General features: G+C 46.8%; 1 protein-coding gene across 1 annotated transcript in view; it reads right to left on the bottom strand.

The window, feature by feature from the left end:
• The window catches only part of LOC110502377 (uncharacterized), a 55,084-nt gene extending 47,918 nt beyond the window's left edge, over positions 1–7,166 (bottom strand). The window contains 4 exon segments of the mRNA XM_021580347.3: positions 607–1,068; positions 1,210–1,750; positions 4,339–4,450; positions 4,601–7,166. Coding sequence (XP_021436022.3) covers positions 607–1,068; positions 1,210–1,750; positions 4,339–4,450; positions 4,601–7,081 — 3,596 coding nt within the window. The 5' untranslated portion in view covers positions 7,082–7,166.
• Positions 7,167–14,374: the final 7,208 nt, after the last annotated feature.

Genomic DNA, 14,374 nt, shown 5'->3' with positions numbered 1-14,374 from the left:
GGGACCAACTACTTTTTGTCATGTAGTGTATGTCTACACAGTTAATTTGGTCAGATCAGTCATATTCTGATCAAAACAGCTATATTCAAAGCAGACATTGTCTGTCAATATTGGAAATGCCAGACCAAACATATGCCAGTCACACATGTTTAGAGTATAGGCCCTAAACTTCTAAATGTAATCAAAGTAATTGGGAACAGCCATTCCAGGGACAACACATGGTATGAGATTTTAGTGACAGTGGTCGTCTAGCAGCAGTAAAGAGATGTATTACCAATGCAGCATAAGCTGTTTATCATTATGAAACTGCATAATATGATCCTATATCTTATAATAGGATCTTCATATAACAAAATGTGTTGCCACCATCACCAGCACACGCCCCTGCGGACAATGGCAAACAAACACAAAAATGCACTCAAGAGATGTCACAGCTAAACGATCCTTTAGAGATTGTTAAAATGTTGTGAGTGCAGCTGTGTGTGCGTGTGTGTGTGCGCGTGCGACCACTTTCTCCTGCACGGACACTGCAGAGAAGCTGATACAAAAGGGTCTAAATGAAGCAGACCTTAAGATGTCCACTGTCCATGTTTGTCTGTCACTCACCTGATGAAAGGCAATTCTAAGTTAGTTCGCAAGCAGTCTTTCTCCAACCGGGACTTCCCTCCTGACGTATAATCCTGCTCAGAGGTGCTGCTGAGCCCCTTTCCTGTGGGGGCCAGGGTGTTCTCAGAGCATGTGGGGTCAGACACACTGGGGAGCTCTGGATGGGCCAGGGGGGCAAAACTCAGCTCGATGATATGACGAGCACTCTCACAAATTTGGCTTTGGATCTTAGGGGTGAGGGTGGGCAGGTCAAAGGTGAATATGGGTGGGCCGCTGGAGGTCAAGAGGTCAACGCTGTCCAGGCTGCTGTAGGAGGTGCCCTTGGCTCGGTGAGACTCCATGATCCTTTCGAAGTGGCGGCTGAAGGAGTCCAGGCTATCCACTGAGGTCCTGCGAGGGCTAGTCACTGAGATGGAGGACTTCAGGGCTGACTGGGCATCCGATATGTGGTCCAGGGGACAACTACAGGAAGACACCATGTAGAATGTATTAGGAACACATGAGGTATCTGATTTGCAAATATCTACTATATTTGTGTCTCTATAAATGCTTTACATACTGACTACAGGGTATGGTGTGTCTGAGCTGCAGTGAATATCTCACCCCTTCAGCAGCAGACTGTACACCTGATTGTCCTCCTGGGTGGCATGCTGTCTCTTCTTATCCCCCTGCATCCTCACACTGGCCCAGCTCACCACCTCCTCCTCTTCCTCCTCCAGCTCGTCCTCCTCCAACTCGTCCTCCTCTCCGTCAGTGCGTACTATGGTACTGGCGCTGGAGGCAGAGGTGCCGAGCACACTGCGGTTACTCCCAAAGGCGGAGTCCACCTCCTCCTGCTCTCTCTCGGCCTCAGCCAATATCACCTCATCTAGGTCTGTTTCCCTATAGCATTTCAGGGGCACAGCATCTAAGTCCGTCTCAGCGTAGTTGATGGCTCTCCGGATGATGCCCGTCTTGGGCGAGAAGCCAACCACAGTGACCGGGGGCGGAGTCACCAAATCCACCACCTGCTGGACATCGTGATAGGATAAACTCTGACTCTCATCATCCCATCCCCTCCAGTGACCTGTGGGCTTCAGGAGCAGGGAGGAGGTGGGCAAGGGAGACTCACTGGAGGTCCCACTCGGGGGGGCTTGAGAGGAGTCTGGGATATCAAAAGAGACAAACAGAGCATGTAAAAGTGAGTAGGAATAATATAGAACAATTAGCCTGTTCTAAAAACCATGCAAATCTGGTTTTAAAGAAAAGTCCTGTTCTAAAGCTCAGTAGTCATTTTGAGATTGTATTCCATTATGATTGAGTATTGAGTGGACTGACTACGGTAATAACATTCAACGTTTGGTAGCACTTAGTAAAATGACCTGTTCTAAAAAACATGCAAATGTAATAAAATGACCTGTTCTAAATGTATAGATTGTTATTACGGTGGTAGTGTTTATGGTCATTCACTGTTTTGGGACCTATAACAGACTGTCTGGGATGAACTGAGTACTGTAACATAATAGGGAAGGATGGAAAATGAGTGAGAGAGATGCAGAGATATAGAAAATGTCATCAACAGATTCTCTAAAGTCCAAATACTTAACAGGAAACAGATTAGCTGTGTATGAGGCTGAGATGTCTAGACTCTAAACTATCAATAAAGGTAAACAAAGAAAGTGTTTGTTTGAGAAGGAAGAGAGTCCGACTTTAATAAGGACAGAGCTGATGCCAGGCCATGATGGCGCTAAAGCCAAAGCTAGCCAGAGCTAATTGGATTACAAGAGTATTGTGAAAGTAGCTGCTTGTTTACGAGAAGGGGCTGACGAACTAGGAAGTCCGAAATGGAGGAGGAAGAGTAAGACAGTGAGGCAAATCCTGCATCCATAACCAAGTGGGAAGGTAGTAATTCCCAGTTGGATGCATTTACGTGTTTTGAACTAGTTTGAGAAACGCTGATTGGCTAATGGCCAACAAGCTGCGCCAACCACAAACTAAAAGAACAGCTTTCATGTACACTGAGTGCACAAAACATTAGGAACACCTTCCGACTATTGAGTTGCACCCCTTTTGCCCTCAGAACAGTCACAATTTGTCAGGGCATGGACTACAAGTTGTTGAAAGTGTTCCACATGGATGCTGGCCCATGTTGACTCCAATGCTTCCCAGAGTTGTTTGTTTCTCACTACTAATAACCAGTTGGAGCGATGTTCAAGTAGATTTTTCCCCATAGTAAAACTCAGCAAAAAAAGAAAAGTCCCTTTTTCAGGTCCCTGTCTTTCAAAGATAATTCGTAAAAATCCAAATAACTTCACAGATCTTCATTGTAAAGGGTTTAAACACTGAACAAACATGGGAAACAATGAACCATGAACATGCACCTATGGAACGATCGTTAATACACTAACAGAGTACATACGGTAGGCAATTAAGGTCACAGTTATGAAAACGTAGGACACTAAAGAGGCCTTTCTACTGACTCTGAAAAACACCAAAGGAAAGATGCCCAGGGTCCCTGCTCATCTGCGTTGACGTGCCTTAGGCATGCTGCAAGGAGGCATGAGCAATGCAGACGTGGCCGGGCAATAAAATTGCAATGTCCGTACTGTGAGACGCCTAAGACAGCGCCACAGGGAGACAGGACGGACAGCTGATCATCCTCGCAGTGGCAGACCACGTGGAACACCTGCACAGGATCAGTACATCCGAACATCACACCTGCGGGACAGGATGGCAACAACAACTGCCTGAGTTACACCAGGAACGCACAATCCCTCCATCAGTGCTCAGACTGTCCGCAATAGGCTGAGAGAGGCTGGACTGTGGTCTTGTAGGCCTGTTGCAAGGCAGGTCCTCACCAGACATCACCGGCAACAACGTCGCCTATGGGCACAAACCCGAGTCGCGGTTTTGTCTCACCGGGGGTGAAGGTCGGATTTGTGTTTATCGTCAAAGGAATGAGCGTTACACCGAGGCCTGTACTCTGGAGCGGGATCGATTTGGAGGTGGAGGGTCCGTCATGGTTTGGGGCGATGTGTCACAGCATCATTGGACTGAGGTTGTTGTCACTGCAGGCAATCTAAATGCTGTGCGTTACAGGGAAGACATACACCTCCCTCATGTGGTACCCTTCCTGCAGGCTCATCCTGACATGACCTCCAGCATGACAATGCCACCAGCTATACTGCTCGTTCTGTGGGTGATTTCCTGCAAGACAGGAATGTCAGTGTTCTGCCATGTCCAGCGAAGAGCCCGGATCTCAATCCCATTGAGCACGTCTGGGACCTGTTGGATCGGAGGGTGAGGGCTAGGGCCATTTCCCACAGAAATGTCCGGGAACTTGCAGGTGCCTTGGTGGAAGTGTGGGGTAACATCTCACAGCAAGAACTGGCAATTCTGGTGCAGTCCATGAGAAAGAGATGCACTGCAGTGCTTAATGCAGCTAGTGGCCACACCAGATACTGACTGTTACTTTTTTATATATATATTTTTTTAAAATTTTGATGACCCCCCTTTGTTCCTGGACAAATTATTCAATTTCTGTTAGTCACAGGTCTGTGGACCTTGTTCAGTTTATGTCTCAGTTGTTGAATCTTGTTATGTTCATACAAATATTTACACATGTTAAGTTTGCTGAAAATAAATGCAGGTGACAGTGAGAGGATGTTTCTTTTTTTGCTGAGTTTATATGGTAAATACCACCTTCCCACTTGGCTATGAACGCAGCATTAGACCTCTTTCAGGACCACCCACCTTTAGAATCATGGCTGTCCTCTATGGGCTGTCCAAACAAGAACTCCCATTTGGCACGGGCAATCCTCTGGGAGTGCAAGGATGGGCCCAGCACAGAGGATCCGCTTTCCGACTACAACATAACAGACAATGAGAATGATTGAGTAGGTGATACATAAGGTATAATGTACACTTGTAAACAGTCGCTCACACACACACACACACACACACACACACACACACACACACACACACACACACACACACACACACACACACACACCTGCATCCCAGATGCTGTCTCTTCAGTGTCATTGCTCTTCTGGCTGGACTGGCTGGATGTCTCTGGAGAGAGACAGTCCCTTTCTGGCTGAGTGCTCTCCCCCAGACTGCCTGTCACTCCACTGGAGCTTTGGGAGGACCCCAGTGCCCCACTATGGTCCTGGGTCTCCCCCCTCTGTTCCCTGTTTACTCCATGTTTATACCCCTGATACCCCAACACAGCTGCACCATTCCTTCTCTGCTGCAGCTCCTCCTTGGTCACCACATACACTTCATCACCATCAGCAGTCGGACTCTCACTATAGGACTCCTCCCTGTCCGCAACGGACCCATTCTCCCTCCACTGCTGCATCCTGGAGCTCCAGCTCTCTGGCGGCTCCATGTCAAGTCCTATAATCAGGCGCCTGCTGCTCTCCGGGTTGTCCCTCGGACCCCCTCTGTCAAAGCGGGTGTCATACGGTCTCCTCTCCAGGCTGGGGGAGCCTCGGTCTCCCATGTACTGTGGGGGCTGGTGGCGGTGCAGGGTTGGGCTGTCTTTCATCAGCAGCTCAGCTCTCTGCAGCCGTGGGTCTATGATAGGAGTGTGGGACGCTACCACCAGGTGCAGCGTAGCTGGCATAGCAGGGGAGGAGGTTCCCTTCTGCAGTAGGAGGGGGGAGGCTTGCCCCTGTCCTTGACCTGGTCTAGACTCTCTGGAGTGGGGTCCAGCTCTAAGAAACTCCTTGTCTGTCCACCTATGGTCCTGTAAGTGTGTGTGAGTGTTAGCTTCAGGGTGGGGCTGTGCTGGAGAACCCTGGCCATGGAGGGTGGCGTAGGGTTGAGACTCCCTGGAGATGTAGCCAGACGTGGGGCTCTCTGACCTGGTGGAGTTAGCCTGTGACAGAGTGGGGGAGGGAGTCCCCCTGTCCATGAAGATAGTGGACAGCTTGGTTGCGTCCTCCGCCAGCTTATGAGCCATGTGAGGGCTAGTGGCTGGGGAGTTACTTCTTCGGTCACTGGTCTGGTTCAATCCCTCTCCCAGCTTGCTGTCATTTGACTGACCTGACTGTTTGGAGTTGACCTTGTTTGGTAAGCAGGGGCTATCGCTAGGAGTGCGGTGGCTGGTGTAGCTGCTAGCCCTCTGATCGCAAGAGGTTGGGGTGCTGGTAATCATGCTTGCTGGTATTTCATGCTGAATTGCAGTGGGCCTGCCTGCAGGTAATGGTGGGCGAAACTTGGAAGACAACCTTGGGCTCTCGTCCCCAAACTTGCAGGCCAACCTGGGGCTGTGGTCCCCACATTTTGAGGACAGCCTGGGGCTCTCGTCCCCTAGCCACAGCCTGTGGTTCTGGACACCATGGTGGCAGCTAACACTGGAAGGGGACATGGTGAAGTTGTAGTAGGACTGCCTGGCTTGAACAGAGAGCTGGTGAGAAGCTGGGCTTCTGGGGAGGCCATTCAAACCACGGTTCCTGTCAGAGTCTATGAGGTGTGCATTGATTGGCAGCGTTCTGGCACCCCTAGGCAGGACCGGGGACCCACCCCAGGACTGGCAGCGGGGCTGCTGCTGGTAGTACCGAGGCAGGCTGGGGCTTCTGTCTGGGCTGTAGGCCGCCAGTCTGCGCCTCAGTTCCGGGGAGCCAAATTCCTCCATGGCCCTGTAGGTGGCCTCTCTGGCCACAGTGTCCAGAGTGGCCCTGCGGAGGCAGGGGGAGCTCCTGGGGGACCTGCCCGAGGTGGGACAGGACAGTTTGGGGCTGGAGCTACCGGAGCTATCCGACCACACAGGGTCACTGAGCCTCTTCCTAAGGTGGGCAGGCATATACCCCTCCTCCACACCTCTACTGAAAGGGTTCTCAAGTACACTTGGGCACACAGCACTGCGAGGGCTGTCCACAGACTTAATGCTGGCTTTCTCTATGTAGCTAAAGCTGACCACAGAGCACTTGCCCTCGTCTCCCACACCAGAGCCATCGTAGGACCTGCGCCCACTGGTTGGAGTCGAGGGGGACGTTATTCTCCCAGAGGAGGCAGGGGATAGGGGCACCCTCCTGTGGTAGTGCTCAATGTCTGAGGAGCGGGCGAGCACCAGACTGTCATTCTGCGGCCCATTGGGTGCAGGCTGGAGTTTGGAGAGCAGCTGACCAATCCCCTCATAAGGCAGACGCTGCTCGTGGTGTGTGGGCGGTCCGGAGTTGTCCGGTAGGTCCAGCTGGAAACTGACAGATTGTCTGGAGGAGGACTTGGAGGTGAGGCTGGGACTGCTGCCCCCATCTTTATGCAACACTCCTGGGGACATGGAGGCTGGGCTGGGGGTGGAGGTGGATGGGCAAGTGCAGGTACAGGTAGAGGTGGAGTGGCTGGGGGTGCACTGGGACTGAGGTAGGATGTCAGGCCCTTGGAGCACTAGTGGGTGCATCCCCTCCACACCACCTTCCAGCTCCTTCCCTGGGACAGACCTCACCTCCACATACAGGTGCAGGATCTTGCCTGACTTAGACATGGTCCCCACAATGGCCTCAGTGGAGCCTTCTGTCTAATTTTTTTATTTTTTTGGTATTTGATAGTACTAGTGCTCTTATCCTAAACCTCCTAACCCCAAATGAAACAAAATGGGTCCATTTGGTGAGGGTTAGTAAGCTGGAGGATGATCGGCAGGCCTCTTTGCCATGCTGCAATGCTCAGCTTCTTTTCAGTCTGCCAAAGATAAAGAAAAAAAGAGTCAATAATATATTAGGACCATTTAGAAGAAAGACAATAAAACAAACAAACAAACTGACACAGAAGGATATTCAGAATTCATGGTTGAATGTGTGTGTGTGTGTGTGGTGTGTATTTTTTGTGTGTGTGTTCACCTAAGTTTGTCTCGGAGGAGCCGAATGTGTGTCATGTTATATAAAAAACCTCTGATCCGCTCATTTGCATAACCTGGGAGGTGATTCGGTCATGCCGTTGTCTACCAGAATCACCGCATGACTCCATGGTCTAGGTGCTTTCCCCTGACCCCCTGGGCAGGTGACTGTAGGCAACACAGACATCAGAAACAGCTACTCCCAGTCATTTTGGGTGAGGCTCAAGGTTGGTACCTCTGAATCATGGTTAGCAGGGTCAGTTCCTGCTGAATCGTTACCAACCAGTGGAGCACAATTGTGCATAGAGCAATGCTGGAGAAAGTGCATGCATAGATTACTCACGTCCTGTAACTGACTAATCAATTAAAAACTCATCAACCACAGCCCTGTCAACACTTAACACATACAGTCGTGGCTAAAAGTTGAGAATAACACAAATATTCACAAAGTCTGCTGCCTCAGTTTGTATGATGGCAATTTGCATATACTCCAGAATGTTATGAAGAGTGATCATATGAATTGCAATTAATTGCAAAAGTTCCTCTTTGCCAAATTCCCTCTTTCCCTCATTTCCACTGCATTTCAGCCCTGCCACAAAAGGACCAGCTGACATCACGTCAGTGATTCTCTCGTTAACACAGGTGTGAGTGTTGACGAGGACAAGGCTGGAGAGCACTCCATCATGCTGATTGAGTTCGAATAACAGACTGGAAGCTTCAAATGGAGGGTGGTGCTTGGAATCATTGTTCTTCCTCTGTCAACCATGGTTACCTGCAAGGAAACATGTGCTGTCATCATTGCTTTGCACAAAAAGGGCTTCACGGGCAAGGATATTGCTGCCAGTAAGATTGCACCTAAATCAACCATTTATCGGATCATCAAGAACTTCAATTGTTGTGAAGAAGGCTCAGGGCGCCAAAGAAAGTCCAGCAAGCACCAGGACCGTCTCCTAAAGTTGATACAGCTGCGGTATCGGGGCACCACCAGTACAGAGCTTGCTCAGGAATGGCAGCAGGCAGGTGTGAGTGCATCTGCATGCACAGTGAGGCAAAGACTTTTGGAGGATGGGCTGGTGTCAAGAAGGGCAGTGTCGTGTCTTTACTATCATTAACTGAAGACTTATAGTTTTTATCAAAGATTCTCTGTAATTAGTATTACGTGATCAACTGATTAATCATGTAACTAATTAACTAGGAAGTCGGGGCACCAAGGAAAAATATTCAGATTACAAGGTTATAATTTCCTAATATAACCTTTCAGATATTTTCATATCTGATCCATAGTCTTCTGATTCATGAATTATTTACTTTACTTCACGTTAGTTTCATTCCAAACGTCGTAAATTGTTGGTTATCTGCACGAACCAAGTCTTCACTATGAGTCCTCCATACATCAATTGTCTTAAATCATTTATTTATTACTAACTAAGTAATTCACAGAAATGCATAAACAAACAAACAAGGTAAATGTGGTTATATGAAATGAGAATGTGCCCTAGTGGACCAAACCGGCATGGCGGCTTGTTAGACAAAAGAGGAAGTGGGGGTCGAGTAAGAAGTCACTACAGAGTGATAATTATAACAATTGAAATGCTAATCCTTTACACATGAACGCTCACTCATTCGGGAACAATTGCAATCAATATATATATTTACGCTCAGTGTGTCGTCTTGATCGCTGGTGAAAAGTTTGTGTCTTTTGTAGAATTGTCCGTCTCTCTCCCTCTCTCTCTCTCTCTGTCTTGGTTAGAGGGGATAGTTCAAAGTGACATTCGTTATAGAATGGATGTTTTGGCGGTTGTCGTTCTTCACGTTCAATGATACTGAATTCCTAGCTGCAGACTAGTAATTAGTATCAAAGACTTGTTCTTATTCTGTCGGTATCGATAGTCTAAGAGTTTAACCACGTGGTATGGTTAAAAGATTCAGCAATGGTCTACAACCTTTGTCTCCTCCTAATGGAGAAAAGCATGGTCTGCAACCTTTAGCCATCTCGTAATTGAGCTCGGTCTGCTGATCGAAAACCCGAGTGGGGATTTTATTCGGAAGGGCCGAAAAGGGCTGTCCCAGGATGTCTGACCCTAACTGGGCTCAGGGGCGGTCCTCTGATTTAGTTCAAATCAAAAGGAAATTGTATTTTTCTTCATTAAACAGTCCAAAATCATATTACACAATTATACAAACAGTATCATACTCACTCATTCATCTTATACAACAATTAGATGTAACCTCATATCTGAGGCTATTGTATAAACAGCGTTATGGTAATGTGGCCACACCGTCCCCCATGAGCTTCCCCAAGTTGTGACAAACGGACCAGTTCGTAGCTGGATTCTTCACCAATCTTTTATACTTTCTCCGGAACATGAAATTTGTTCGTACCTCAAGTTCTGTGAGGTGGAAGGAATTCCTTTGTTCTCCATGAAAATCTACTCTCTCTATACTGTGTGTCCATGAGGAGATCCTCAGGAATTTATGACGTCTCTCTGACCACAGCAACCTAGTTGAAGGAGGCAAGGGGGAGGCAGGGAGAGGGGAATGGGGCTTGCTATACCCAAAGAGGCCAACTTCATGACAGCAGCAAAGAAGCCACTTCTCTCCAGGAAAAACATCAGGGACAGACTGATATTCTGCAAAAGGTACAGGGATTGGACTGCTGAGGACTGGGGTAAAGTGATTTTCTCTGATGAGTCCCCTTTCCGATTGTTTGGGGCATCCGGAAAAAAGCCTGTCCGGAGAAGACAAGGTGAGCGCTACCATCAGTCCTGTGTCATGCCAACAGACCATTCATGTGTGGGGTTGCTTCTCAGCCAAGAGAGTGGGCTCACTCATAATTGTGCCTAAGAACACAGCCATGAATGAAGAATGTTACCAACACATCCTCCGAGAGCAACTTCTCCCAACAATCCAGGAACAGTTTGGTGATGAACAATGCCTTTCCCGGCATGATGGAGCACCTTGTCATCAGGCAAAAGTGATAACTAAGTGGCTTGGGGAACAAAACATCAATATTTTGGGTCCATGGCCAGGAAACTCCCCAGACCTTAATCCCATTGAGAACTTGTGGTCAATCCTCAAGAGGTGGGTGGACAAACAAAAACCCACAAATTCTGACAAACTCTAAGCATTGATCATGCAAGAATGGGCTGCCATCAGTCAGGATGTGGCCCAGAAGTTAATTGACAGATTGCCAGTGCAGATTGCAGAGGTCTTGAAAAAGAAGGGTCAACACTGCACATATTGACTCTTTGCAACTTCATGTAATTGTCAATAAAAGCCTTTGACACTTATGAAATGCATGTAATTACACTTCAATATTCCATAATAACAGCTGACAAAAATATCTAATGACACTGAAGCAGCAACCTTGGTGTGTGTCATTCTCAAAACCTTTGGCCACGACTGTACAGTACATCGCGTTTTTTCCCCGCACACAAACATTTACATCTCACTATTCCCTGGCTAACTGTTCAAATGCCGACCTAAACAACATTTCCATATCCTTAAAAGAGAGACCAAAACAGCTATTAGATATGGTAACACAAGGCGATCACTAGTCTCAGCAGAAGCCAGAGGTAGGCTGTTCTAGAGACACCCTGGTCCTACAAAGCAAGGCGTCCTTGGCTGTCAATCTGACTGGCATGGACTTCCACGTGTGCTTTCTATTCCTGCTATTAAATAGCCATGGCGAAGCAGCTTGAGTGTCTGCGGAGGTAGGTAAGAGAAGTGTTCTGGTGTTCTCAGCTCTGTTAGGTGTTCTGTGAGTAATTTGTTGTTACCAGAGAATCCTCAACTACAAAGAACAGTCGGACTCCTCTCAAAATAGTGCACCAGAAGAGTAAAATATGAAAATGTCTTGCCAAAAATAGTAATGTATCATAGTATCATAAGCTCCTGGCTGTAAACAATTTGTTATCATACAGTACAGGTCTTGCTTGGACGGTTGGATCTGTGATGGACTCCACAAATGTGTCTGATTGCTAGTTGGAAACAGACCTGTCTGTTGGATTAATCAAAGCTTTTTTCAAAGGTGAGGGATCCTTGAACTTGGAGGCTCAGAATGAACCAAAACAAGAGACAAGGCAGGCAGACAAGTTACTGTGGTTACCCAACACATTCCATGTTTTTTTATTATCAATCCAAATTTGTAGTGTCTGTCAAGTTCACACTCACACCATCTCCTCAGTCTGGAAAGCCCCAACCACTGCCAGCACCCTGCTCTAATATTAGCTCTTACCGGACGAATTGTTGTCAGTCTGATCCTCACACGTCATGTACAGACACTCAGAGACACCAGTAATTATAGTGTAGCGGGTAGTTACCAAGGCCAGATAATGGTAATTAAGGCAAAGTAATGAATAGTTAGAAAATATTATTATGCTTTATTTTTGTCTGGAAATGTGATCACTAAAGATAAACAATCATCTCCCATGTCATCAGTGTCTCACACATCTGTGTATGTACTAGAGGTCGACCGATTAATCGGAAGGGCCGATTAATTAGGGCCGATTTCAAGTTTTCGTAAATCTGTATTTTTGGGCTCCGATTTGCCGATTTTTCTTTTTTATATACCTTTATTTAACTAGGCAAGCCAGTTAAGAACACATTCTTATTTTCAATGACAGCCTAGGAACAGTGGGTTAACTGCCTCGTTCAGGGGCAGAACGACAGATTTTCACATTGTCGGCTCGGGGGATACAATCTTGCAACCTTACAGTTAACTAGTCCAACGCAATAACGACCTGCCTCTTGTTGCACTCCACAAGGAGACTGCCTGTTACATGAATGCAGTAAACCAAGGTAAGTTGCTAGCTAGCATTAAACTTATCTTATAAAAAACATTTAATCAGTCATAATCACTAGTTAACTACACATGGTTGATGATATTACTAGATATTATCTAGGGTGTCCTGCGTTGCATATAATCTGACTGCGCATACAAGTATCTAAGTATCTGACTGAGCGGTGGTAGAAAGAAGCAGGAGCGTAAGCATTCATTCAAACAGCACTTTCGTGCGTTTTGCCAGCAGCTCTTCGTTGTGCGTCAAGCATTGAGCTGTTTATGACTTCAAGCCTATCGAGGTGAGGCTGGTGTAACCGAAGTGAAATGGCTAGCTAGTTAGCGCGCGCTTATAGCTTTTCAAGCATCACTCGCACTGAGCCTTCTAGTAGTTGTTCCCCTTGCTCTGCATGGGTAACGCTGCTTTGATGGTGGCTGTTGTCGTTGTGTTGCTGGTTCGAGCCCAGGGAGGAGCGAGGAGAGGGACGGAAGCTATACTGTTACACTGGCAATACTAAAGTGCCTATAAGAACATCCAATAGTCAAAGGTATATGAAATACAAATGGTATAGAGGGAAATAGTCCTATAATTCCTATAATAACTACATGTAATGCTCCGGGTGTCGTGGGTGTGGAGTCAAATGCAGGAGACAGAGAGTTCAATGCTGCGCATCTTTTAATCGCACCAACGCACCACAGGGTGCTCACAAAAAAGTTACGTTCCCAAAACACAGGGAATCAAAATGTACAATGGGAAACAATCCCGACCGGGCACTAACACGTGCCTATACCACAGAGCCGAAGGTTACATAGAAATAATCCCGCACAACAACCAGGCGGGCCGGCTGTCTAATAAAGACAAACTAATTAAACATCCACAGGTGCTACCACTCAACATACAAGGAGGGGGAGGAAAAACAATCAGTGGCAGCTAATAGGCCGATGACGACGACCGCCGAGCGCCACCTGCCCGGGAAAGGGAAACACCCTCGGTCGGACTCGTGACACTACAACCTAAAACTTCTGGGAATATTGAAGACTCGTGTTAAAATGAACCACCAGCTTTCATATGTTCTCATGTTCTGAGCAAGGAACTGAAATGTTAGCACATATTGCACTTTTACTTTCTTCTCCAACACTTTGTTTTTGCATTATTTAAACCAAATTGAACATGTTTCATTATTTATTTGAGGCTAAACTGATTTTATTGATGTATTATATTAAGTTAAAATAAGTGTTCATTCAGTATTGTTGTAATTGTCATTATTACAAATAAATAAATAAATAAATAAAAAGTGGCCAATTAATCGGTATCGGCTTTTTTGGTCCTCCAATAATCGGTATCGGTATCGGCGTTGAAAAATCATAATCGGTCGACCTCTAGTATGTACGCCTTCGAAATGCCCTTTGGGAAATAGTGTCATGATCCAAATCATCCCAGACCCTAAATAAATCTCTCACACACACGCACATGCACACGCGCACACGCACACACACGATGCAGGGGCTGGTCATGACTATCCGAAATCCCAGGAAAAAGCAGGGTTGTGTTATGACTCTCCTGGGAAAGTGCCAGGCATGGTAGAGGGCAGTCACACATATACGCCTCACACACCCATAACTGCACAGTCACTGCAGAGACACACTAACGCACAGGGAAGGGAGGGATCCTGTCCAGTAGTTGTAAACAAGTATATCATCTAACCTACCCTTGGCCTGTACTGTGTCCAACAACCTTTATAAAGAGAAGGGAAAAATATTTATTAGTGATTCAACACAGCAGCCTCTGGTCTCACACTGTAGAAAATGTAATGAAATGTCAAGGTGACAGCAGATTGTAAATTACACAGAGAGATCCACATTGACGCACACACTCGTACAAACACGTACTCCGATAGGGGCGTTCTGAGAAGATGTCTGTGACAAATGCATGGCCTTTGTGATTACGAACCTGTTGAATTGACTGCAGTTAGGCTACGTGACCATCTTACTAATCATATTCCTTAGCACCATTTACCCTCATCTTTTGGCCTGAGCCTCCCTGTGCAGTTTCATTTTTAGCCCTGTACAGTAGGTATAATAAAGTATTCACCCACCCTTGGATATTTTTCACATTTTGAACACGTTACAGAGTGGGATTGAAATAGACTTAAATGTATTTTTTT

This window comes from Oncorhynchus mykiss, chromosome 23 (assembly GCF_057628025.1).
Source record: "Oncorhynchus mykiss isolate SJ-2025 chromosome 23, ASM5762802v1, whole genome shotgun sequence".
In the NCBI taxonomy this organism is placed as follows: domain Eukaryota; kingdom Metazoa; phylum Chordata; class Actinopteri; order Salmoniformes; family Salmonidae; genus Oncorhynchus; species Oncorhynchus mykiss.
Note: the sequence above shows the minus strand (reverse complement) of the source record. Positions and strands in the feature narration are given on the sequence as shown.